This window comes from Ascaphus truei, chromosome 14 (assembly GCF_040206685.1).
Source record: "Ascaphus truei isolate aAscTru1 chromosome 14, aAscTru1.hap1, whole genome shotgun sequence".
Lineage (NCBI taxonomy): Eukaryota > Metazoa > Chordata > Amphibia > Anura > Ascaphidae > Ascaphus > Ascaphus truei.
The window spans coordinates 2,666,144-2,692,710 of record NC_134496.1 but is presented as its reverse complement, the minus strand read 5'-3'; the positions used below and the strand labels follow the sequence as shown (position 1 = coordinate 2,692,710).

Here is a 26,567-nt window from a genome sequence, read left to right as displayed (position 1 = left end):
TTGGCACGCTTGTGCCCGCTCCAGATCATCTAGGTCCTGGGCCACGAGGAGCACGTCATCGGCATAAGCCGACAGGACTACCCGCATGCTGGGCTCCCGCAGCACCAGCCCGGTGAGCCTCCTCCTCAGTAGGCAGAGGAAGGGCTCGATGGCCAGCGCGTATAGTTGCCCAGACAGGGGACACCCCTGACGTACTCCCCGACCAAACGCAAAAGGTGCCGTCAGGGACCAATTCATTTTTACCAGACACTATGCAGAGGCGTACAGCATCCGGAGAAAGCCCACAAATTGTGGGCCAAAGCCAAACTCCCAAAGGGTCTGCATCTGCATGAGGTAACGGTGATCCACCCTGTCAAACGCCTTCTCCTGATCTAGGGACAGGAGGGCGAGTGACAGACCAGTCCTCTGCGCGAGGTGTAGCAGGTCCCGGACCAGAAAAATGTTGTCATGAATGCTCCGGCCCGGGACAGTATAGGACTGGTCTGGGTGAATCACCTCTGCCAGCACGGACTTGAGCCTCAGCGAGAGCGCTTTGGCTACGATCTTATAATCCGTGCTGAGCAGTGAGACCGGTCGCCAGTTAGAGATCTGGCGGAGATCCCCCTTCTTCGGCAGCAGAGACAGTATTGCCCGCCGACATGAAAGGGGCATCTCACCGGTCTCCAGGGGTTCGGCCAGGACCTCGGTGAAATCAGGTTCCAGCATCTCCCCAAAAAAACGGAAGAACTCCACAGTCAGCCCGTCTAGCCCCGGCGCTTTTCCGTGGGACATGAGATTAAGAGCTTCAGAGAGCTTGGCCAGAGTCAAAGGTAACTCAAGCCGCTCTCTTCCACCCTCGCCGACCGTGGGAAGCCCCTCCCATAAGACCCTGCACGCATCCGGCTGGATGGACTCCGGAGAGAAAAGATCTACGTAAAACCTCCGGGTTCTGTCCCGGATGCTCTCCGGGTCAGTCAGAGGGGTACCGTCCTCTGCTAGCAAGCAGGTGATATGTTTACGGTTTCCCCTCTTTTTCTCCAGCGCGTAGAAGTGGCGCGACCCGTGACCCTCTTCCCGAAGGAAGTGGATGCGGGATCGCACATACGCCCCCCGAGCTCTCCGATCTTCCAAGTCCCGGAGAGCGCACTTCCTCTCCACGTAGGCACACTGCAGGAATTGGTCTCCTGCCACAGACAGCCGCCTCTCGAGATCGAGCACCTCTTCCCTAAGGGTCTCGATCTCAGCATTGCGCCGCCTGCTGGCACCTTTAGTGTGCTCTTGACAAACGAGGCGCAGATGAATCTTGCCCACGTCCCACCACTGCTCTAACGTGGCAAAGTCTGACCTGCAACCTCTCCAGGCCATCCAAAAGTCTCGGACCGACGTCGCAAACCCCTTGTCCTCCAACAATGTATTGTTGAAATGCCAATAGACGGCCGAGGGCGCTGCTGGTATTAGCGCCACTGTCACAGACACACATAATTGTGGTCCGAAAACGGCGCTTGCCTAATGGTACTGGACTGAGCTCGCGACAGGCTGTGGCTGGATATGTACAGAGACCAGGATATCCGTCCACCTCTAAACACTCTAACATAGGTGAACTCAGTGGATACCCCGGGATGTTGTTCTCGCCAGACGTCTACCAAGGAGTAGCGGGTGATGACCTCCCGCAAGGCCGACGCAGAACTCGGGTGTGGCTCCGGACCATTCCGGTCCCTCAGAGCCTCGAGGGTGCAGTTAAAATCACCCCCGAGCACCGCGTCGACTGTTCGGACAATCTGACGAAGAACTGCCTTCTCTGGGGTCCGGTGGCAGGGGCATACACGTTCAAGAAATTAAACGTGTAGTCCTCGTGCCGACCCTGAGATGCAACAGGCGACCTGGAACAACAGTTTTGGCAAACAGCAGCTCAGGTGGAAAGGATTCGGAGAACAGGGTCACCACCCCACAAGATGTCGAAGTGAGGTGGCTAAAAAAGACCTTGCCTCGCCACTCCAGATGCCAGCGGGCTTCAGCCTCTGGAGTGGTATGTGTTTCCTGCAGGAAACTCACAGAATACTTTCCCTTTTGTAAAAAGGAGAGTACCTGGAACCTGCGAAACCCGTCCTTACATCCATTTACGTTTAGCGTACCGATGCTCAAAGCCATTGGTAATCAAGAGTCTTGCTTCCCATAGGCGCTCAGGGTACTATACCCCGAGAAGCCTTTACGTGCTCTCGCAACACTTTGTTAAACTTTAGGACCCGAACATGTTCGATAGTCCCGGAAAGTTTGGCCTTGTGGTTAGCCTTGATATATACTCTAAGAGAGTGGAGAATGACCGAAGCATCCTTCCACCTCTCAAGGGCCAACTGCACCTTCGTATGTCCGTTTCTACAGAGGGTATCATCCAGTAAACTATCTATCTCCCGGGCAGGGATAACGGGGATCGAGGAGTCCACCGACTCCATGGTGCCAGAGGACTCCCCTCTGAGCCCCAACTCCCCAGGCTCCTCTTGGCTGGAGAATTCAAGACCCCCGTCCTGCTCTTCGGGGGCCTCTCTCAGCCCTAGATTGGATCCCCTCCTCGGTGTTTCCATGAGGGGGTCCACTGTGCTCTCCACCTCCATCCCCGAGTCAGGATGTTCAGGGGCAGCTGGTGGCGACATGGCAGATGCAGTGGTCTCCCGAGAGTCCTCGGGGGCCACAGAAGCACACAATGCCCTACTATTTTCCTCAAGCGCCATACAGATGAATGGCATGCCACGGGTGTTCGCATCACCTGCGGGAGGGCACTCACCAACCGCGGGAGGGCCCTCACCATCTGCCGGAGGGCCCCCACCATCCACGGGAGGGCTCTCACCACCCGCGGGAGGGCCCTCACCACCCGCGGGAGGGCCCTCACCATCCGCGGGAGGGCCCTCACCATCCACGGGAGGGCCCTCACCATCCGCGGGAGGGCCCTCACCATCCGCGGGAGGGCCCTCACCATCCGCGGGAGGGCACTCACCAACCATGGGAGGGCACTCATTAGCAAGGACCTCAAAGGGAGGGTCTATCCCAGCATTCACTCCCAATAAAGTGCCTGCCCAAAACTCCGCACTAAGAGGGTTCAGTTCAGACAACTCCCAGATGTAATCGGAAGTGCTCACCAAAACACCCTCCAAACCCCACCCACGGGGGTCAATCCTAGCCCATCTCCTTCCTCTGGTGACGCAAACCGGGGCTTTTTATCCATATGTGTGTCATCCGAAGGCGGTACAACCGGAAAGGGATCCCGGTCGACCCCCGGGTCCCCGAAGACAGGTATCTTTTTTGTGTCCGGTGGGGTAAATTCACCGAAACACAAGTCTCTGGGGGATTCTCTCCAACCCAGATGGGCGTTGGGAGGCTCCCCAATGTCTATCTCTAGGGGTAAGGCCTCATGCTGTTGAGCACTTTGGCCTTCCACCCCAGAGACGTCGGGTACCTCCTCTTACATTCCCTCCAGATCTTCGAGGGGGGGGGGGGGGCTGTTCATATATGGGATCCGGCTCACACTGATTAATCTCAACCAGTGGGCTGGATGGAACCACCTCGTGCAGAAACGATATTGCGTTCCCTTTTGAAGACATCCGCGGGTGAATGTAATCCGTTTCACCCTTCTCGACCTCCTCAAACGCCCTCTTGTTTTTATTTTTAAATTTGCTCTTCCTGGGGATTGATTCCCCAGGAGAGGGTGCCGCTGCCTCCCCAGCAGGAGCTTCCTCCTGCTCCACCGCACCTTGTACGGTGCTTACAATGGGGGTAAGCTGTTCTTGGGGGGGGGGCAGCGACAACAGAGGGTGAATGTTGTGGGGTGGCTTTTACATTCTCTCTCTGATCTTTAGGGAGAGGTGCAGATGTCACCGCCCGAGATGGGGCAGCGACATCTTCTGTGGTCCCAGGGGGGACCTGGGCCCTCGAGGGCTTTACCTTCTCCCTCTGTTCTTTTGGGAGAGGTGCAGACGTCACCGCCCGAGATGGGGCAGCGACATCTCCTACGGTCCCAGGGGGGACCTGGGCTCTCGAGGGCCCCGCTGTTGTAGGCACAGCAGTACCGGGTGTCTTGGCAGAGGGAGGGGCGGGTGCAGGAGCTGAGGTGGGATTCCTGTTCCCTTTGGGGCAATTCCTATGAGTGTGCCCCAAATCCTTGCACAGATAACACCTAACCCCCTCCGTGCCATAGAAAAAAGTGTATTGAATGCCCTCGTAGGGCACCCTAAAGGAACCCTCCACAGATTCTGTGCTCCCCGGCAGCAGCAGTTGTACCTGCCGCCTAAATGAGAGCACATGCCTCAGCGCCCTATCCCTGCAGCCCAAAGGCAATTTTGTTATAGGAGACTTAATGTCTCCCAGGGTTTGCAGGTGTGGCCTCATGAGGCTGTCTGGGATGAAGGGGGGCACATTTGAAAGAATGACCTTTGTGCCTAACCCCTCCATGGATTCTATAGGGATGTAGATCCCCCCTACATTGATGCCTTTCTGCACCAGGGTGTGGGTGGCAGCCAGCGTACGGAGGAAGAAAATGCCCCTCCCATACATCTTGCTGGCCGCCACCACAGCAGAGGGACCCACAACGTCTGCCACAGCCCTTACATAGATCTCCATGTTAAGGCCAGGTGACATTGGGCATCTCACCCCAAGCTTCCTGCTCACACCGGGCGTGGCCCCAGCATTGTTGTTGCTGGGGTCTGCTGGGGTCGACGCCTGCAGCTGTTATCTGTGCCCATGTTTGAACTGGGGCCGCAGGGGCCACACTGCTAACAGGCGCTGGGGGAGGCGTGGCCTGGGCACTGGAAGGACCAGGCCTAGGGCTGTGACTAAGAGTGTTGCTCCTAGGGGCCACAGTTTTTGGTGTCCTGTATCCGGGTGTGGTCCCCGTTGCCACACTACTCCTACCTCCCTTAGGCATGATAATATTAAGCCTTTTAGTCAGTGGAGGAGGTAGTGTTTAGAGAGAAAGGTGCAAAGAGGAACTGTCCTTTTAAGAACCAATTAACCTCTCTGCAAAGGGAGGGGAAAAAAAGCAGCTTTTTAAAACCTGCTGCAGTTTTAAATCTTTCCCCCCTTATTAGTTACTCTCTCTCTGTTGTAATAGGCAACACCACAATTTTTAACAAGTCTTTGAAGAAAAGACACAGAGCTCTTAATTGCAGGTGAGAAAGGGGAGAGGGGTTGAAAGCTACACTACCAGCCAGCCAAAGTGCAGCTTGTGCTGGGTTGAAAATTACTGCAGTCCCTGGGTGAAAAACCAAAAACGGTTTTTAAACCCCAAAAACAACCTTTAAACCTCTACAAAACACACAATCCCCCACAGTTTCACTCCAAAATAACACAAATGAAAAGAAGAATACAACCTGATTCCACAATGCCTGGGAGCTCTGTACATACACTTCTGAGTGAAGCAGCAGCAGGTGATAGTGCTGAGGTGAGGGAAGTAGACGAACAGTGCGGGTTGTTTTAAATGTTCGATTGAGCAACATAATTTCTCAATTTTTACATGGTGTGGCGATTTTCCCTTCTCATTCCCACACCTGTGGCTACATAGGTTGCCCACCTCTGCAGAGGGATATGCTGCATCATTTAAACATACAGTACAGTAGGAAGGGTGTTGTCCAGGGAGAAATTGGATTGCCATTGCTGGTGTCAAGAAGGGACATGTTTTCTCTTATGAGACAGATCCTTATTCTGTTAGCTGACTTCAGTGGGGTTTTTATTGCTCCTGCAGGATTGGCACCATCACGGTTTTTGGAATAAGGGCCATGCAGTAATTAACAAATGCTTTACTAATGATGTCATTGCATTAGTGCGACTAGTTTTAAATATTTTCTTTGAGTACTAAGAAAAAGGCGATTCAATGCCCTTTTTGACATTATTTCAAAATCGTACTTAATGAGTTTTATGTTTTGGTAACTCTGAACTATGACTAAATAACCATTTAATGAGTTTTATGTTTTGGTAACTCTGAACTATGACTAAATAACCATTTAATGAGTTTTATGTTTTGGTAACTCTGAACTATGACCATTTAATGAGTTTTTTCAATAGAAATATCAAGAAATTCCATGTCAGGAAGAAGTTAATTTAGTGAGTTTTTACCAAAAATGCACTTAATGATTTTTACTCCTACGCAGGGGCGCAGCTATAGCCCGGGCAAAGCCCGGGGGTCCGCGCTCTTAGGGGTCCACTCTCCTCCCCACCTTTCGCCGGTCCTGCTGTTCATTGCTCTCTCTTCTCCCCCAGATAGAGGCAGGCAGGGCGAGATGATGGTACGCGGCGGGGCGCCAAAGTGAAACAGTTGGCAGAGGAGTTAGGGGTTGTACAGAGCAGGACGGCTGGGGAGGAGCGCACCCCTTTCTTACTTCCGGGATATATGCTGCTACAGCGCGCTCCTCCCCGGCCGTCCTGCTCTGCCTCCGTGCAACTCCTAACTCCTCTGCCGGCTGCTCCTCTGCTTAACTCTGGCGGCTCGCCTCCGCCCCGTGTACCCTCCTCTCTGCCACTGCCTCTATCACCACCCTCTACCACAGGTAGGCATGGAGGAGGTGGAGAGAGCTGGAGGAGGGGGAGAGAGCTCAATCAGAGAGAGCAGGAGGGATGACGATGAAGAGGGATGATGAGGAGAGATATCCTCCAATTTAAATCGAGGCACATTTTTCTCCTGATTCTACGGAATACATTCACTTATAATGGGGCCTTTTTTGCTGGGGGCCCGCGCATGTCTAGCTACGCCACTGCTTCTATGATAATTATACTGTATATATCTCACAACAGTTACTGTGAGCATTAGTTTCCAACCTTTTTTTGGTTAAGAAACCCAATAATTATATTGTGAAATTCTGCAGAACCTCAACCCTCTCTACTAGCGTGTCTGAGATCAGATTCATTGTAAGGAACCCCAACCCTCTCTAATAGCGGGTCTGAGATCAGACTCATTGTAAGGAACCCCAACCCTCTCTAATAGCGCGTCTGAGATCAGATTCATTGTAAGGAACCCCAAGCCTCTCTAATAGTGCGTCTGAGATCAGCTGCATTGTAAGTGTAACACAGTTCCACAGGAGGGACTGACTGGCCTCGCTCACTCCTAGCCGGGAGGAACAGCACCCTAGGAGGGGTGCACAACAACTCAACTATAATTTGGACTTCCTCTCTGAGACTCCAGAAGGGGAGGGCACGAGGTCTGAACCATGATTGGCTGTACACAGAACCTTGTGGCACCACCTCTTCTGTCACTCAGAGAGTCAGCGTGAGGGTTGTCAAAGCCCTAGGATAGCCTGCCACAGCCTGTAGCTACAAAGGACTTACATGACAGGAGGCAGAGAGGCAGTCTGTACAAGCCATGCTACTGTACATAAGGAACCCCAACCCTCTTTTTTTTTTTCTCAAATTTTTTTATTAGGCAGTAGTAATTGTTAACAAATTTGCTAAAACAGGTCATTTGTGGCCTAATACAGTTTTTAACATTTTTGAAAGAAAGAGACTCCACGTCCCCCTGTTCCTCCGGGGTAGCATGGAGTTGAAACAGAAAGAAGGTGAAAGAGAGAGAAAAGAGGGGGGAGGAGGGGGGGGGGAGCGGATGTATCACCCCCTCGTCCTGATCCGCCGAAACAATTGCCATCTCCTATTAGGACCTCCAAGGCTGTATTCATGTAGTAGTTCTATTGGTCTGGGTCATTCGTGTGTACCACGGATCCCAAGTGTTGTTGAAGGCGGTAGTGGACCTTTTCACAAATGCAGACAGTCTCTCCATGTCTTTTACTTCATTGATTATGTTTATCACCGTCTGTCTGGAGGGGGGTGGACACCTTCTTCCAGGCGGCTGGCACTGCACATCTGGCCGCCGTGAGAATAAGGGAGATTAATTTGCCTGTTGGTCGGTCCAGTGTCTCTAGGGGCCTGGCCAATAGGTAGGTCAGCGGTTCAATTGGGATTGTGAGGTCTGTGACCTCTTTTATAAGATTATGTATAGTTACCCAGTATTTTTGAATTTCCGGACATGACCACCAGATGTGGGCCATGTCCCCCCGTTGACCGCAGCCTCTCCAGCATAGGTCGGAGGCCAGTGAACCCCAACCCTCTGTAATAGCGCGTCTGAGATCAGATGCATTGTGAGGAACCCCAACCCTCTCTAATAGCGCGTCTGAGATCAGATTCATTGTAAGGAACCCCAAGCCTCTCTAATAGTGCGTCTGAGATCAGCTGCATTGTAAGTGTAACACAGTTTCCCCCCCTCTCTGGAAGATGTAACTACTGGTTACTGCTGTTGTGGTGCATGCATACCCATGATGGTCCAGAAGGGCTGAGTGGTCCGCGATGGTGTGGGGAACAGGACAGGCTTTTGATGATCTTGATGTTCAACTCAGGGTGTCAGCGCCTCCAGCTCCAGTGGGCTCCAGGATTTCCAGAGTCAGTCCCCCACTAGGGCAGATTTCATATATACCCCTACCCAATAGACTGAGAGCTCAGGTAAGGGTATATGAAAAGAGATGCTATATATGTGCAGTCACTGCAGATGGTATACAGCGGATGCAGGTTGATGACAGAGGGTTCCAGGCCTCTGGATGGTGCTGGGCTCTCTGTAGTCTTGAGGCCTCTGATCTCTCTGACTCAGTCATCCCAGGAGGGACTGACTGGCCTCGCTCACTCCTAGCCGGGAGGAACAGCACACTAGGAGGGGTGCACAACAACTCAACTATAATTTGGACTTCCTCTCTGAGACTCCAGAAGGGGAGGGCACGAGGTCTGAACCATGATTGGCTGTACACAGAACCTTGTGGCACCACCTCTTCTGTCACTCAGAGAGTCAGCGTGAGGGTTGTCAAAGCCCTAGGATAGCCTGCCACAGCCTGTAGCTACAAAGGACTTACATGACAGGAGGCAGAGAGGCAGTCTGTACAAGCCATGCTACTGTACATAAGGAACCCCAACCCTCTTTTTTTTTTTTCTCAAATTTTTTTATTAGGCAGTAGTAATTGTTAACAAATTTGCTAAAACAGGTCATTTGTGGCCTAATACAGTTTTTAACATTTTTGAAAGAAAGAGACTCCACGTCCCCCTGTTCCTCCGGGGTCAATCGGGGTAGCATGGAGTTGAAACAGAAAGAAGGTGAAAGAGAGAGAAAAGAGGGGGGAGGAGGGGGGGGAGCGGGTATATGGGTATATGAAAAGAGATGCTATATATGTGCAGTCACTGCAGATGGTATACAGCGGATGCAGGTTGATGACAGAGGGTTCCAGGCCTCTGGATGGTGCTGGGCTCTCTGTAGTCTTGAGGCCTCTGATCTCTCTGACTCAGTCATCCCAGGAGATTAATTTGCCTGTTGGTCGGTCCAGTGTCTCTAAGGGCCTGGCCAATAGGTAGGTCAGCGGTTCAATTGGGATTGTGAGGTCTGTGACCTCTTTTATAAGATTATGTATAGTTTACCAGTATTTTTGAATTTCCGGACATGACCACCAGATGTGGGCCATGTCCCCCCGTTGACCGCAGCCTCTCCAGCATAGGTCGGAGGCCAGTGAACCCCAACCCTCTCGAATAGCGCGTCTGAGATCAGATGCATTGTGAGGAACCCCAACCCTCCCTAATAGCGTGTCTGGGATCAGATGCATTGTAAGGAACCCCAACCCTCTCTAATAGCGGGTCCGAGATCAAATGCATTGTAAGAAACCCCAACCCTCTCTAATAGCGTGTCTGAGATCAGATGCATTGTAAGGAGCCCCAACCCTCTTTAATACGCGTCTGAGATCAGATGCATTGTAAGCAACCCCAACCCTCTCGAATAGCACATCGGAGATCAGATGCATTGTAATGAACCCCAACCCTCTCTAATAGTGCGTCTGTGATCAGATGCATTGTAAGGAACCCCAACCCTCTCTAATAGCGCGTCTGTGATCAGATGCATTGTAAAGAACCCCAACCCTTTCTAATAGCGTGTCTGTGATCAGATGCATTGTAAGGAACCCCAACCCTCTCTAATGGCCCGTCTGTGATCAGATGCATTGTAAGGAACCCCAACCCTCTCTAATGGCGTGTCTGTGATCAGATGCATTGTAAGGAACCCCAACCCTCTCTAATAGCGCGTCTGTGATCAGATGCATTGTAAGGAACCCCAACCCTCTCTAATAGCGCGTCTGTGATCAGATGCATTGTAAGGAACCCCAACCCTCTCTAATAGCGCGTCTGTGATCAGATGCATTGTAAACGCTTCTGTATTTGGTACAATTTTCAAACGATCTGAACATTACAGGGAACTCATTAGGGATGCACGGGGTTCAGAGGAACCATGGTTGAAAATCATTGCCTTACACACTACATGAAATTAACATTGTGCACAATGTGAGCTGGCTAATACAGCAATTCTAAGCCTTGGATATAGTACATGCGCATGCGACGGAATGCATGATGTCACATGCGCCAGTACTAGAAGCGATAATTACCGGTGAATACGATGCGTTTCGTGTTGGAATGACACTTCCCCCTGTGGTGAGGTCATAGGCAGCGACGGAGGGCTCGTGACGACGGACTCCAGAAGCTGCGCACGCATACACACCCATGAGGGCTCCGTTGAAGGCATTGGGCTGGCTGATAATCATCACGTAAGCCCCCAGTCCCTAAGACCTTTGAATTCAACGAGTGCCTTGGGTTACTGAGGCTTGCCCTCTGGTAGTGTTGTGTGTTGTGTGATTCATTGGATATTATGATCCGGTCTTAATTTTAAGTATGTTGTACATGTATTAGTGTACATATACATTGTGTTTGGTAATACATACTGTACTGTCTCTGTGTTTTTTCCCATGCGCCCCTTTTGTTTTGTTTTACGGTATAAATATAGGATCAGCATCTCGCCCAATTCAAATGTAACATAGGTTGAACTCGATTGGACATTGTCTTTTCCCCACCTAATCTATTATGTGTATGTAACAGGGCAGATAAGAGGGAGAGGCAGGGAGGACGGGGGGCAGGGAAGTGGTGGTAGGTAGTAGTGGAGAGGGAGAAAGTGGTGAGTATAGTGGAAGGGTAGAAGGTGGGATATGTGCAAACATATTGAGGTTTTGATGAGATGAGGATTGTTTGGAATTCCGGGTATATGACGGGTAATTGGGAGCGGGGATATCATGGAGATGGGGATGTAAACAAGGTATTATTAGATCAAAGCACAGATGTAGCATCATTTACTTTCGGCGGGGGTGCCATGAGGTGAGGCGAGACAGAGGAATGAACGCTTTTGTTGTCCGTACCTCGTCCGTGACCGAGCCGCAACTTGAGTGCGACTGAGCTGCAATTTGCCTGCGACTCGGTTACGGGCAGCCGGAATAAATATTTGTGCCGTTATTTATGTTGTTGCAGTTCAGTGCACGGCCGGCAGGTGGCGCACTGAATATCTTCACCTATGATACCCTCAAAGCTACAATACAGTGCAGTAGTAACCCCGGAGGTATCTGAATACCTGAAGATAAAATGTACACGTCTCTTTGTCTAATGACCTTGTACATCTCTACTGCTGCAGTTATACACTACACGCTATACATTAACCACATCTGTCTAATAATGCTTGTACTGTAGATAGCATGGGAGCAGCCGATAAAACATCAGATGTAGTGTGCGAGGACCCGCCGAAAGTAAATAACGCTATATCTGTATCGTCACATTCTTTTGGGGATGTAAAATTTGGTTATAATTATTTGTTAGGATATTACCAAGATATCATTGGCAATAGGGTTATTGTCACAGCATCATAGGAAATAGAGTTATTATGGAGTTGCGGGGTACAATATTTGCCCAAATGTACTGTTATGGATTACAAGTATCTTATGGCATATATAGCATAATTAATACAGGTCACAGGTACATATATAGTATCATTATAAGGCCTAGTACAGCTTAGAGCATATTGTCAAAATCATAGCTTACTTTTGTCTTAGAAATAATAGGTTGTTTTGCTATGAAATGAACAGGATATTTGTTCATATGCATAAAAGGGGAACTAACTCGCTTAAACAGGCCGTGGTTGCGCTGTGGTCAAACTGTAAATGATGAAACACATCATACGTCAGTAAACTGTAAATGCTGGTAAACATCATACGTCAGTAGCCACAGAGTATGGTATCATATCACGTACGCAGCAAACAATAAGACGCTATATAACTTGGCGTGCCCCCATATTGATTAGAACCGAAGTGAGAGTGGGGAACCACACAGATGAGGCTTACTGAGACTGGCTGACCTATCATAATATCTTTGGGTTTGTGAGTATGACATGCATATTAGCTATATAATCTCTGCATAGTTAGGAATGGATTGTTAGGTTACTGCTAGCTGTTAGCTTACAAGTTAGCTTTTGTGATATTTCTGATTATTATTGTTGTGATACAATAAATGACAAACCTTATCTTATACAAACTCTGAGTGACCCTTCTTTATAATAATCTCACAATACTCTTGTTAGAGAGTGTGAACCGAGAAATCTACAAGTACGACATCGTAGTTTGTGTTTCTGCTTAGTGCAGGATATAACTTACCACGAGGCATTACTTAGGAGAGGAAGGTTGGCAGCGAGCCCAGATTAGTACTAAACTGTGCTTAGCTATAGCAAACCTTAAAACCCGTTTCACTGAATAAGCCATAAAGTGCACTAAAACATACTGTAGCTCTGTTAATAAATCTGGGCCATTTGGGAATTCCGAGTAATGGAGGTAATGGTTGAGATCGTTACTAGCAGGTTCCTCTCGCCCTCTCAGGCTTCAAGAATTGGAGGAACAATACCGCAAGGAACGTGAAGAGGCCAATTACCTTCTGGAACAGCAGAGACTGGTGAGGCGGCTTTGATTACCTACGTGTGAGCAGAATCAGTGTGGGCGGCTTGTGAATAGTTTAGTTATGGCTGAAGGAGCGGCTCAGTGAGTAAAGGCACTGACTGGAAACAACGACAGGGGAGCCTGGTTCAAATACCGGTGTCTGCTCCTTGTGACCTTGTCCAAGTCACTTTATCTCCATGAGCCTCAGGAACCTACAAATAGATGGTAAGCGCTACAGTGCAGGGACCAATGCTTGCAATATTCTATGTACATCACTGCGTATAATGTGAGCAATACAAGAAAAAAAATATTATGTGTGGCAGAGATCTCAAAGTTGAGCTGACCTTAATAGGGGGTTGTGAATTACCTCTCGAATCTGTCCTGCTACAGTTACAGATAGTGATACCTACCTTAAGTAAGGCGCCGCCTAGGGGCGGCAAGAGGGAAACTGTAACAGCGCTGTTGCTTTACTTTTTTTTAAATAGTTGTGGGTTTGAATCAAGGGGTCTCCGGAGCTGAACCGCATTAATGTCGGATCTGGGGACCCTCGGTTTCCTGAGACACCACCGTAGGGGGTGCTGGTATTTCCTGCTCAGGTTTCATGCCCCCGGTCCATTGGGCCAATAGGAAGCAGCCTACAGTATGACGTCATGGCTTCCTATTGGCCCACCCATGTGATGGGACAGCTCAACCTAAGCAGGAGATACCGGCACCCCCTAAGGAGGTAAGTATCTCAGGAAACGGTGGGCCCCTGAGCCGATTAATGCGGTTCAGCTCCGGAGATCCCTGCTTCGTACCTATTGGGGGGAACAAAAATGTGTGGAGGGAAAACATTGATTTGGAGAGGGTGGGGTCCTTTTAAGTGCTTGCCTAAGGGTGGCACATAACTGAGGGGCGGGCCTGGTTATACCTTCATTTGTTTTTCTTGTTTCTTCTCTCATCTCTTGGCTTTGGTTAATGGGATGAGAAATAACTCAGTGGAGATGGAATTAGATATAGCCGAGTCTCTCTGGGTAAAGAGATACAGTAGCTCACTGTTTCACTGTGACAATGGCAAGAGATGCAGTAACTCAGTCTTTCCCTGACAGGACTATGAGAGCAGATTGGAAGCACTGCAGAGACAGATGGATTCCAGATATTATCCAGACGCGAATGAGGAAGAGGAGGAGCCTGAGGATGAAGGTAATGGGGGTGAATGGTGTTTGCAAGACCTGGTCGTATGGGAAGGCTTAAACTCTCCTGTTCCTGAAACCCCTGCACTGCATTAGGCTGAGCTTATAGTGCCGGTGACAGCGACACGACGTCGCGTCAAAACACATGCATTGACGACGCCGCTCATAGTAAGCGCGACGGAGCGGCGTGACGGACAGCGGCTTGGTTGCGATCGCTGGAAGTCATCTCTATTTTATTTTTCCAACGATCGTCGCCTGACCGTCGCGTCGCCGGCACTATAAGTGTAGCCTTACCTTACAATGCATTACAGACCGGTCTGGAACTGAAAAGTATAACGAGCTACAGGTCTCTAGATACGAGGTAACAGATCAATGTTCTGCATATGAATGGCTCCGGTCATGATACTCTGCAGAGATGGAGCCCATGTGATACTCTGCAGAGATGGAGCCCAATGTGATATTCTGCAGAGATGGAGCCCAATGTGATAATCTGCAGAGATGGAGCCCATGTGATACTCTGCAGAGATTGAGTCCAATGTGATACTCTGCAGAGATGGATCCCATGTGATGCTCTGCAGAGATGGGGCCCATGTGATACTCTGGAGAGATTGAGCCCATGGGATACTCTGCAGAGATGGAGCCCATGTGATACTCTGCAGAGATGGATCCCATGTGATACTCTGCAGAGATGGATCCCATGTGATACTCTGCAGAGATGGAGCACATGTGATACTCTGCAGAGATGGAGCACATGTGATACTCTGCAGGGATGGAGCACATGTAGTTGGCAGACTTCATTTTAAAGTGCTCAAATTAGAGAGATTTGCAGCTTCCATAGAAGCTCATGTTTACTGTGGTGCAATCCCACTAGACACCTTCCCGCACTGGGATAGCGTCGCTTAGTAAATATGTCCCATTGAAGTCTTTGGGGTCTGTGAAGTGGAGGAAGAGTTGGTGAGACTTCCTGCTATCAAATGAGTGGGGCCGCCCTCCTTCCAATGAGGGGCATTTTCTGCCTTTCGATTAGTCAAACTGTCAACCTTACTTACGCCAGGATTCACTAACCTCTGAAACGGGCATCGCACTGCAACCCCTGGGTTAACAGACATTGGCCGTTATTCTGTAAGGTGTGATAGCGCAGATGACATGCTATCAAATGAAAAGTTCCATTTACTTTAATGAATCTGCGCTGATCACACCTTACAGAATAAGGGCCATTGACTTGAATGGCAGTTAAAGTGGGATTACAGTGTGATATTCGGGGACAGTACAAGGAGCTTTCAAAAGAACCAAGGGCAGTACAAAGGACTCGGGCCATCCCTTTAGGTTGGAGGAATGGAGATTTCACCAGCAACAAAGGAAAGGGTTCTTTACAGTAAGGGCAGTTACAATGTGGGATTCATTACCCATGGAGACTGTGATGGCAGATACAATAGATTTGTTCAAAAAAAGGTTGGTCATCTTTTTAGAAAGGGAAAGTATATAGGGATATACCAAATAAGTAAACATGGGAAGAATGTTGATCCAGGGAGTAATCCGATTGCCAATTCTTGGAGTCAGGAAGGAATTCATTTTCCCCTTATGAGGTATCACTGGGTGATATGTTACTGGGGGTTTTTTGTTTGCCTTCCTCTGGATCAATATACATTAAGTACGGATATAGGATAAAGTATCTGTCGTCTAAATTTAGCATAGGTTGAGCTTGATGGACATATGTCTTTTTTCAACCTCATCTACTATGTAACTATGTCACGATGTCACTATGTAACTCGTATTGGAGGTCTTTGTGTCTCCCCCTAAGTGAGGAAAGTGTAGAGTTTAAGCTGGTGAGGATCTTCTGTTGCAATGCTCTGCAGTAATACCCTGTGCTCTGTGCAGTCCAGTGGACAGAGCCGGAGTATGACCTGGCGCTCTGGGCTTTTCGGAAGTGGAAGTGGTACCAGTTCACTTCACTGCGTGACCAGCTCTGGGGAAACGCTATCTTTCTGAAGGAGGCCAACGCCATCAGTGTGGAGCTGAAGAAGAAGGTAATGATCATAATAAGGTTACTTTCAGAAGACTTGAATACCGTGTTTCACCACCTGGAGGTCCAGAAGATTTATGTGGGGGGGGGGGGGGGGAATGGGTGGAGAAGGGGGGAGGTGGCTCAAAGTGACAGGATGGACATACTATAAAATACAGGAAGTGGGAAAGAAGAAGGGCAGAGAAAGAGAAAGGGCATGAGGGTGAGGGGTAGAAGAAGCAAAGAGTGCAAGATAGAAAGAGTGGCAGTTTTCATGCATCAATAACTCAATTATTATATCCCACTGTGTGGTATTCTGATTGGGATGTTTGGGGGATCCAAAACTTGGTCACCTTCCTTTGTACGCCCGAATACAGCCGGGGGGGGAGGGGGGGAAGGGCACAACAACTTATTTCTGGAACAAGTGCTCTAATATACAGATGTAGCAAAACTTACTTTCTTCGGTGCCGCTGCCACGCATGGTCACGTGACCGCGGCGGTTGCGGCATTGAAGAATTAACTCTCAGGGAAGTCCCATTCGGAAGTAGGGACCCTCCACAGCTCCAACGCAGCTGACACTGTCCCAGGCGCTGCGGACAGACAGTCTTGCCACATCTGTATGCGTTGAAAACTCAGAATTCGGATCCCTTGGATAAGTAACTTCCTGGTGATTTGGCAATTTGTGTCTAATTTCCTAATGTAAAATGGAATCGCCAGTTTAGTCATGGACTTGGTCTTAAATATTGGGGTCACGCTACAGTAAGATCTTGTTCCTCAAAGGGGAAGCAGCTGTGAGAAGCTAGAAGTATAGAGAGATGCTCAGTACCATTCTACAGAACTGAGGTTTAACATGCTTTGCTATGGTGCAAGCTGTTCCCCTTTAACCCTTTCACTGCATGCCTTCCGGTCAGGGAAGGGGTTACAAGGTTGGAAAAGCTTTTGGGGTCTTAAGCATATACGCGTGAATGAGTCTTCTCATGCGAGCCGTTATCATTGTGCCCCCAGGTGCAGTTCCAGTTCATTCTGCTGACTGACACTCTGTACTCCCCACTCCCGCCTGACCTGCTGCCCCCCGATGCCCACACTGAGCGCGAGAAACGCCCGTTCCCCCGGACCATCGTGGCTGTGGAGGTCCAGGACCAGAAAAATGGAGCAACCCACTATTGGACCCTGGAGAAACTGAGGTGAAAGGGGAAGAGCAGAGACACGGAGAGAGTCAGGGAACAGTGATGCTAATATGATAAAAAGCTTTAGGCGCTGAGGGCCGTGTATACTAAGCGGTGCTTAATGGTGAGGCACCTTATGGCTCATTCAAGTGAATGAGTCATAAGGTCCTGCAGTACATGAATGGTTTACAAAAACAGAAAGGCCAGCGCAACATACAAAATGACACAACATATAGTACAATACTTACGTAGTTCTATTCCATAAGGCTCCTTTCAGGAGACACCTTATGGACCATTGGAGTGTCGGGGTTAGAACAGGATAAGCATGTCTGCCCTACTCTGTCTTCTTCGAGTTGGGAAGCCATAACATACATGAATAACACAAATTAACTCTGCTATATCTGTATATTTGATATGTCAGAAATATTCTCTTAATAAATATATGGTTACCCAAGTCAATTGGTAAATACAACCCTTTTTATAGGCCATATTTACTAACCAAAGCCATAAGGCACTTTAGAGCCCATTAACTTGAATACTCGCCAAGGTGACTTACTGCTTAGCACCACTTAGTGTTGTAAATATGCCGGGGGGGGGGGGGGGACACATGGGGGGGAGTTGTAAGGTTATGTAACAAGTAATACATTCTACCTGTGTATTGAAGAAGAAATCCTATTGATTTTAACAGGATTTTTTCTCTGCATTTGGAGCAATCTTTTTGCCCCACATTTGCACAACCTCTGCCTCGGTACCCCGACATGCCTTATGTTTCTCTGTGATGCTTAGAGCCCCAGAAAGGTAATAGAGACCTTCCAGTATTTAGGGGTAACACCTGGGGAGGGGGCCGCTCGGGAGGGTTTTGGGACGTAGAGCTCTGTTGAAGTTAATAAGGATGTGTGGCCGGATACTCCCTGACGGGCCGCTATGTACAATAAGGCCCTTAGAGCCCTGATGTGCTCCAGGGGAAGTGATACTGAAGGTTGACCTTGTCTCCTTCTCCCACCCCATCAGGCTGCGCCTGGACATGATGCGGGACATGTACGATCGGGCCGCTGAGCTTCCTTCTGGTCTGATGGAAGACTGCGATAACGTGGTGACCGGAGGGGACCCTTTCTATGATCGCTTCCCTTGGTTCCGTTTGGTGGGGAGGTGAGTCCCAATTCACCCACCTGTGTGGCCACTGCTTCAGCACGGGGCAGCAATCCTTGCCCCACACCCTCATATTCTCTCAGAAACAACTGTGCAACTTCATTATACCATGAGACAGATCAGGGGGGCTCAACTCCAGTCCTCAGGCCTCCCCACCCTCCCCCAACAGGTCAGGTTTTCAGGATATCCCAGCTTCAGCACAGGTGGCGCAATCAGAGGCTCAGTCAAAGCCACATGTGCTGAAGCAGGGATATCCTGAAAACCTGACCTGTTGGGGGGGGGGGGAGGGGAGGCTTGAGAACTGGAGTTGAGCCCCCCTGAGAGATCACCGGGGGAGTGTTGGAATAATTTGGTGGGGCGTGAACAAATAGGGGCTGTTTAAATATGTCCTGTACCATTCCTGCACATTTACATGAAACCGCACACCCAAATATTCTTGTAGGATCCCGTGCAAGAGTTAGGGGCACGCAGACTTTCCTGCTGCTCGCTCAAAGCTGCAAAGGCAAAAGGTTAAAGGAGCAATCCAAGCACTATTTTTCCCCTTCATTTTTAAATACAGGATTGAAGCAGGGGGTCTCTGGGACTGGACCCCGTTAATTTCAGTTCTGGGGACCCCCTGCTTCTGGAGAAACTTACCTCGGTATAGGGTGCCGGGATCTCTGCCGTTTTCAGATTCCTCGTCACATGGGCCAATGAGAAACCGCACCGGGTGATGTCGCGGCTTCCTATTGGCCCGCAGGGCCCGGACGTTTTGAAAAGCAGCCATATAGTGAACCCTGGAGCGACTACCAGCACCCCCTACTGAGGTAAGTATCTCCGGAAGCAGGGGGTCCCCGGAGCTGAAATTAATGCAGTTCAGCTCTCGGCTCTGGAGACCCCCGGCTTCAATTCTGTATTTGAAAAAATTATTGAAAAAAACCCGGCATAGATTCCCTCTTTAAATGTCTCTTTTCGGTAACATGCCCTGGCTATAGCACGTCTTATCTGGTTTTGCAGTTGTGAGCCTATTGATGCTTATATGGCACAGCTATTTAAAGCAGCAATCAACCCTAGACATCATTAAAACAAAGATGTTCTCTTTCCTTTCTTACATCTGTAAAGCCATTTTGATGCTGTATTTATCCGTGAAGTGCTTTTTAAATTCTGTAGTTGTATTCAGGAGACTCCCTGGGAGGATAAAATGGCCGCTGCTATCCATATAGATTGAAACAGGGGTTACCATGGTAACAGCTTAGGCCAGTGGGAAAAAACAAAATGGCAAGGAATAGATTAGAACAATGTCAACAAGCAGTTTGATATGACTTAATTTTAGTTTTTTGGGATGGATTGATGCTTGAAGTCCTTCCATGCCAGTAATACTGTAGCTATGCCCATGTGTTATCCTCATTATTAACTCTAAGCCCCTGTAAGCAGACCCACCCAAAAGTTCTGGTGAGTAAAAAAAAGTGACACAAGCCGTTACCATACAGTGTACAGCAAATAAAAATATCACTTGTGAGCACATTTAAGTCAGACAGGTCTGCAACGCTGCCTTTCCCCATTATCTCTTGGCACAGGGGTGCGCAATCTTTTCCCCTGTGCCCCCCTGCGGTTCTCCCCCCTCGCGCCCCCCCTCCTTACCTTTGCTCCAGCGTTTTGACGTCGTCACGTTGCTATGGCAACGTGGCGTCACGTGACCCCATGGCGTCATTTTGCAGCCCGTCTCCAGAAGCCGTTTGAGCGAAGGTGCAGTTTACAGAGGCCTTCGCCGCTCCCCTGGCATTTAATTTAAGTGCCTTTGGTAAGCGCGCGGGCCTCTGTAAACCCAGCGCCCCCCGCAGAAGATCTCGCGCACCCCTGTCTTAGCATACAATGCTTCCACTGCAGCCAGGTATTCTGGGTAGTGACATGCAAATGAGCACTCGGTGTGTCCCTTTTTGCTTCATGTCTGTGCTCATTTGCATGCCATTACCCAGAATCCCTGGCTGCAGTGGGCGCACTCTGTATGCTAAGAGGTAATGGGGAAAGGCAGGGGGCAGACCTGTCTGAGACGTGAATGTGCTCACAACAGGGCATTTTAACCAGCCCCTGTAGGGTTACCTTACCTCACTATAGCTAAAAAGATGAGAGTGGAAGTAGCAGTAACGTACTGACTGCCGCTCCAGCAATGAGCATGGAACCTTTCTGTGAGGTCGGAGGGGACTCCACAGAGAATACATTGCTTTCTGTTGGGGCAAAATACCCACCTCTCCCTTCTCTCCTCTATCTCTTTCTACTCATACTCTTCTCCTCTATTTTTACAACCCTGTCCCCCCTCCCCCATCCTCCATAGCCATTTCTTGATTTGTTGCCCACTCCCTGAACTCCTCTGGGTTTCTCCGGCCCTGGTGTGGATTAACCAGTCCTGTCTTGTACTAACTTGCCCTCCTCCCCACTTTCTGATCTCAGCTCGCCCCTATTCACCACATGCATGAGCGAGAGCATGGCCGAAATAACCCCCTCCCCCACCCTCTCGAGCTCTGGCTCCGAGGGCCTGGAGCCGGCCCTCCAGCTTGAAGAGGAGGATGAGGAGGAAGCAGAAGATGGACCCCAGGAGTATCCCTGCTGTGCGGGCAGATCCGACCCGTTTCACGACCGCTCCCCCCTGTTCAGTGTAGTGGGAAGGTTCGTCAGGTCTGCCCAGAGTATGCTGGGAACCAGCTCTTTCATGGCAACGCTCCTCCCTTCACAGTGGCAGCACTGGAGGGAGAAAGCACAGGGTTAGATAGTAAGGTAGGGGCTATTAAATGGCTCAACCTCTTCACTGGCAAAATGCATCACCAACAACTCCAGCAGTGAAAGGACTACATTCAATAGAGATGTACTCCATGGACATAGTCAGGGCTCGAAAAATTTGCTTGGGACGAGGGGAAATCAGCGGGTATGTTGCAGAAAGGCCATGGCTGCTGAAGGACATCTTTGGGAGCAGAGCTATCAATCACCGCTCTGCTTCCTGATGTTGTGCCCCACAATGCCTTGCTGGGCATGACTTTGGCATGCAAGAGTGGTGGTTGACAGATATCCGCAGAGGTTCTTCAGCAGCCGCGGTCTTTCCTGTGCCTGTCACCATGGTGAATAAGTGGCTGGACAGTGCAATTTACTGTAACATCTCTTGGGCTATATTAACTACTGTATAAAGTGCTAGCCCTTAAGGGACCTTCTGGGACAAAAGACACTTGAATGGGCTGTAAATTACTATTTATTAAGCCTGCTGTAAGGTGTCTTATGGAGTAGCACGGCTTAGTAAATATGGACCATTGTATTATGTAGACTGGAGTGACGATGAGACAACGTATTGAGAGCTCATGGTTGTTCAAAGCATTGCAGGCCCCTACAGAGGCCAAGGGGTTAAGAAGAGGTAAGCTTCCATCTCTCCTATGTGGTGGCATTCCTCTTGACGCGGTATGTAAGGTTGGATTGTCTTTGTAGTCAGTCAGATGGTACAAGTACTTTTGTCTCTATATTGGGAGAAGGAAGCTAAATTAGTGAAGCCCTTCAAAGAATGCAGCTTGTATTTATTTTTTTATAGTGATGGTAGAGACAATAGCCCATATTTCCTAAGCGGTTCTTTTCCATTAAGACACCTTCTGGAGCTGGAAGACATCTCACGGTCAGTTCAAGTGAATTGAAGATGTCTAATAGTTATATATTCATGTATTTGGACCCCTTGGGGGGGTCCTTGTCCCTGTGCACCAATGAAACACACACAGTTCCCATGTAGATGTGCTGTCAGACTTGTATATACATGAAGATGTCTTGCAGTATGTTTTAGCATCGCTTATGGGCCATTATCTGATGGGCAGGGCTATGTCAGAGGCAGCACTTTTGCCTGCCTTACTCACACTCTTTTATGAGTTAGGACGGCATACTGTAAAAGCAAACACTATCCATCTATCCTGATTATGTGAGCGTTCACAAAGCAGAAACATGATTGATATAATGTGATTCTGTAAATTTGCTCATTTGAAAGAGTCTGATCTGGCAGGCTGCTGACTGCCTTTTAAACCCCTTGCAATGAGGAGTTCAGTCTGAATTAATGAGGTGAACCTGCAGATTGCTTAGCTAGAGGACTTTAACCTCCCGCATGCTGGAAAGCCTGCATACTGTATCCTCTCCCTAACCTACGGTTTAAGACTCTGTCACACCTCCCAGATAACTTCAGGTCAGCAGTAATACAATTATCGAGTCCCAGTTTTGCATTTTCACTTGCTGGTATATTATCAACGTTGGTATAATTTAATAAGATGTGAAGATCATCATGGTTCATTATCATATGGTGCACTTAGAGGGCCAGCTGGGATGTTTTGCGGGGCTCGGTGCAGGGGCTCGGCCTCGGCTCTTACCTTCTCCGGTGGCATCATCTGGTGATATCTGCTCCTCCCAGCATCTCCTCTTGCATATTTCAGTCATCATTGCTCTGCGACGTCAAATGGTGTCGTGGTGAACCGCAGGTTGCAGACGCCTGAACTAGTGTAAAACACTTTGCTTCCACCACATAGAAGTCTGAAATATTTGGCTGGTGGAGAGGTGACAGAATGAATCCAGGAATGGTTTACCTGGTAAAAAGTTTAAGAGGCCATTACTTTACATTTCTATTTCTTTTGAGCTATTTTTTACACACGTAATGCACCAGGAAAACTGGATACATGATCCTCATTGGGAGTTATGTATCAACATTTCCCAGGTGTAAACATGGTGCATACATTTTGCTATAATTCAAGGAAAAACATTCCCATTAAAACAAATAGATAAATATGGTGCAGTATTTTGCACCAGTTTTGCAACCGGGGGACTTTGATAAATCAGCCTCATTGGGTCTAGGTGTGGCTGTTAAATACACTGAGGTTTATTCAATAAAGTGCAAAAGTGCAGATCGGGCAAGTCAATGGGAGTCCCCGTGCCTAATCGGCACTGTCTCACTTTAATGAGTCACACTCTGTGGCCCAGGTTTACTAAACGAGCCTTAAGATGTGCTGTGGCTTAGCACTGTTTAGTAGATCTAGGTGTAATTAGAGTACATTGAAAAAACTTAAAGGGTTCAGCAGAGGACAACCAAAATGATAGCTGCATTGTTTGGTGGGAGTCATGGGGATTCACCTCCACCGTGCAGTGGAATGAAAGAGCTGGCTCCTTCTCGTATCTCTCTGTTTCTTTCTGCCTTGTTCTATTTTCATTTGGTTTGTTCCAGGTTTTGGCCGGCACACGCACACCCATACACCTTTTTGCTCTGCTGCTGGCCCGTTCCCCACAGAATACAGGGGTCCCGCTGCTCCCCTCCTCACTGCCTCCGATTCTCCCTCGTCCTCACGGTCCCTCCATCTCTTCCTCACTGTCCATCACGCAGTCTCCTTCTCTCCATTCCATTTGACCTCATTCCCTGCTGTGGCTGCCCCGACCGCTCCTTAGCTGCCCCTGGCTGTCCACCCCCAGTACGTTTTCTTTGGCTTAGCAGCTCTTGTTGTGGTGTGAGCTGTGTCCCTCCAACCAGATAATCACTGTGTGTGTCCTGACCTCTTTTCTCTCTCTTTCCCCTCCTTTCCCCAAACCGTCTCCCTCTTTCTTTCTCCCGGATCCTACCCTTTACTTACCCCATACATCACATCTTCTTCATTCCTCTTTCAAATATCTCCCTTCCTTCTTTTCTTCCCTTCTTTTTTCCTCCTCATTCTTTCTCTTCCTCTCTGCTCACTGGTAACATGTCCCATTTTTTGCCTCCTCCGCTTCTTTCTCTTTCCATCTTCTCGCTCTCCTTTTCCCCTTCTAACATCTCATCACTTTATCTTCTCCATCTTCTCTTTCACCGCTTTCTTTGCTTCTGCTTTCTCCTTTCCTCTCTGTTCCCCCTGCAGGGCCTTTGTGTACCTGAGTAACTTGCTGTACTCTGTGCCTCTGGTTCATCGAGTCGCTATTGTCAGTGAAAAGGGGGAGGTGAAGGGATTCCTGCGCGTGGCCGTTCAGGCCATATCAGGTAAGACTGAGCTTCAACTTGAATTAAATAAGTTCTTTATTACACCTCTGAGCACCTGGTTGCTTTAAAGCACTCTCTATATAAGACTGCACTTCAATGCCTGTGTATACTCTTATTACAGTGAGCACAGCATACAGGGGCACATTCATCAAGTGCAGTTACGGGCTCTCGCGCCCATTCTGACGTTAACTCCCATTAACGAATATGCGTTAACACTGAAACAGGTGTGATAACTCGTACCAGCACTTGATGAATGTGTCACACAGATGCTTGCAGTCCTAGGGACCTATTATGTCTGTATATGTCTTTATTTATATAGCGCCATTAATGTACATAGCGCTTCACAGTAGTAATACATGTGGTAATCATATAAATCAAAAATAATATAAATAACACATGATGGGAATAAGTGCTTCAGACATAAAAGTAACATTTAGGAAAAGGAGTCCCTGCTCCGAAGAGCTTACAATCTAATTGGTACGAGGAACATACAGATCCAGTAGGTATTACTGGTAAGTGCGTCTGCAGGGGGCAAAGCTTTATGTATCAGGTGTATAGTGCTAGCCACGGAGCTACACTGGGCGTAGTCTGAAGTGTTACAAAGCGCTTCTAAAGTGCCTGTTAGAAGCGGATTGAAATGCTTTGCTATTCTGTAAGCTCTTCTCACATGTCCAATCCGTGTCTTCCCTCCGGCTCTGCCAATCCCATCGGTTTGTCAAAAAAGTTTCCACCTCCGTTTTTTTTAACTAAAACTGTTATTCAATTAGCTCCGTTATGCAAAACCCTTCTAAAAGCTCACATTTTCCTCACGGTGGTGAGACTGGTAATGCGAGATGAATGCAGAGCCCGAAATATGGGTTTGGCTGAGAGCAAAAGTCAGACCATAAGTCAGACTGGGGGTGGAGTTGGCACCACCGAGGTCATTCCGCTTCCAGAATAAGTACGATCCGGGCGCTGTGGCGGTGATACCACACGGTTTGTCATTTTTTTTAGAAGCGGTTTAGAAGAAGCGCTTTCCAATAGAGAATAGGGTTTGTTCTCAAATCTCATTCCGCTACTTCTGAACATACCAAACTGTGCGGTTTGGCAATGACTACTTCGGAGCTACTAGAATAGTGACCCTGGAGTCCCACTTATTATACTTTTATTCCGTATTTATATATTTTAAATGAAACTAAAGTACATTTTATAATTAGACTGTAATAAAAAATAGACATTTGCGTTCACATTTACTAAGCGATGCAATTCTATATAACACCTTGAAGTGAAAGGGATGTAAAGGGTCTTTTGGTGTCAGAAGGTGGGTATGGCAGAGCAGCACTTAGTAAAAATCCCCCTTAATTATTTATTGTCACCTAAATGTTATTGATGTGTTTTTTTTTAAAGTTACTTGGAACAAAATGGGAAGAAGGAGAATCAATTCATGCAAATGGTACAAATGATGCAAAAGACAAAAAGCTGAAACAAAACCCACTTAGTGCAGCATTTAAAGTCTTGGTAAAAAATATAATCTGTAGCTTAATATAACCCTTAGGCCATGATTGTAGTGGTGGCGCGCGTGCGCCGGCAAAACAAATTCAGGTTGTCCACTGAGCGCGCACATAGTGCGAGAGACCGACGCGTCCAAGCGCGCAAATTTTTAATAGACTTTTAAAATTGTTATTGCCGCGCGATGCCCGTGTCACGTGAGCAGTTCAGCCAACAAAGGTGAACCGCTCATGTGACATCACAGCCATGCCTCTGCCATGCCACCTTGTCACCTCCAGATGCCTCCAGCCGGCAGTGCAGGTTTCGCGTGCGTGCAATGCGCGAGTGACATCACGCAGTCGCATGCACTGATGCCGCAACTATAAACGATGCCTTAGTGTAGATGCAGCTCTTGTTACACAGGAATTCCTGTATGTTCTGATAAACCACTCCTGGATTTAGAAGGCTGGGTCCATGACGGGTCCGTGCACGCGTGACCGTGCGAGGGGCTTCACGCTTGGCTCAGCTCCAGCAATATGTGCCCTGTAGTTGGACGGGACAAGGAGGGTGGGCGGGGGGTGTTGTGGCCGTGACGTCACGGAGCTGGTTTGCCTTCATTGGGCGAACCGCTCACGTGATTCGGTCGTCGTGCGAGGAATCAAATTTATTTGTTTCCTCGCGCATTGCGAGCACCGGCGCCTCTGGTCACACGCGTGGTCGCATGCTCTAAAGACAGCCTCATGGAGGCACATCAATTTCATCGCGCGCTACGGCACTCTGTCGCAATAACCATGGACGCAGCCTAAGGCGTAATCTCTCCAGGGTGTATAGAAAATATAAATATAATACAGCAAT

At 48.7% G+C, this 26,567-nt stretch overlaps 1 protein-coding gene across 13 annotated transcripts in view; it reads left to right on the top strand.

The window, feature by feature from the left end:
• KIF1A (kinesin family member 1A) overlaps nt 1-26,567 on the top strand; it is a 376,457-nt gene that overhangs the window by 215,838 nt on the left and 134,052 nt on the right. For 8 of the 13 annotated variants that reach the window (XM_075569525.1, XM_075569526.1, XM_075569527.1 and 5 more), the window contains exons 21-27: nt 12,714-12,786; nt 13,859-13,952; nt 15,821-15,969; nt 16,950-17,128; nt 18,122-18,259; nt 20,687-20,902; nt 24,127-24,245. In XM_075569525.1, the coding sequence (XP_075425640.1) occupies nt 12,714-12,786; nt 13,859-13,952; nt 15,821-15,969; nt 16,950-17,128; nt 18,122-18,259; nt 20,687-20,902; nt 24,127-24,245 (968 nt within the window). The remainder of the gene's footprint in view (nt 1-12,713; nt 12,787-13,858; nt 13,953-15,820; nt 15,970-16,949; nt 17,129-18,121; nt 18,260-20,686; nt 20,903-24,126; nt 24,246-26,567) is intronic. The other 5 variants (XM_075569533.1, XM_075569531.1, XM_075569536.1 and 2 more) reach the window with 1 other exon arrangement.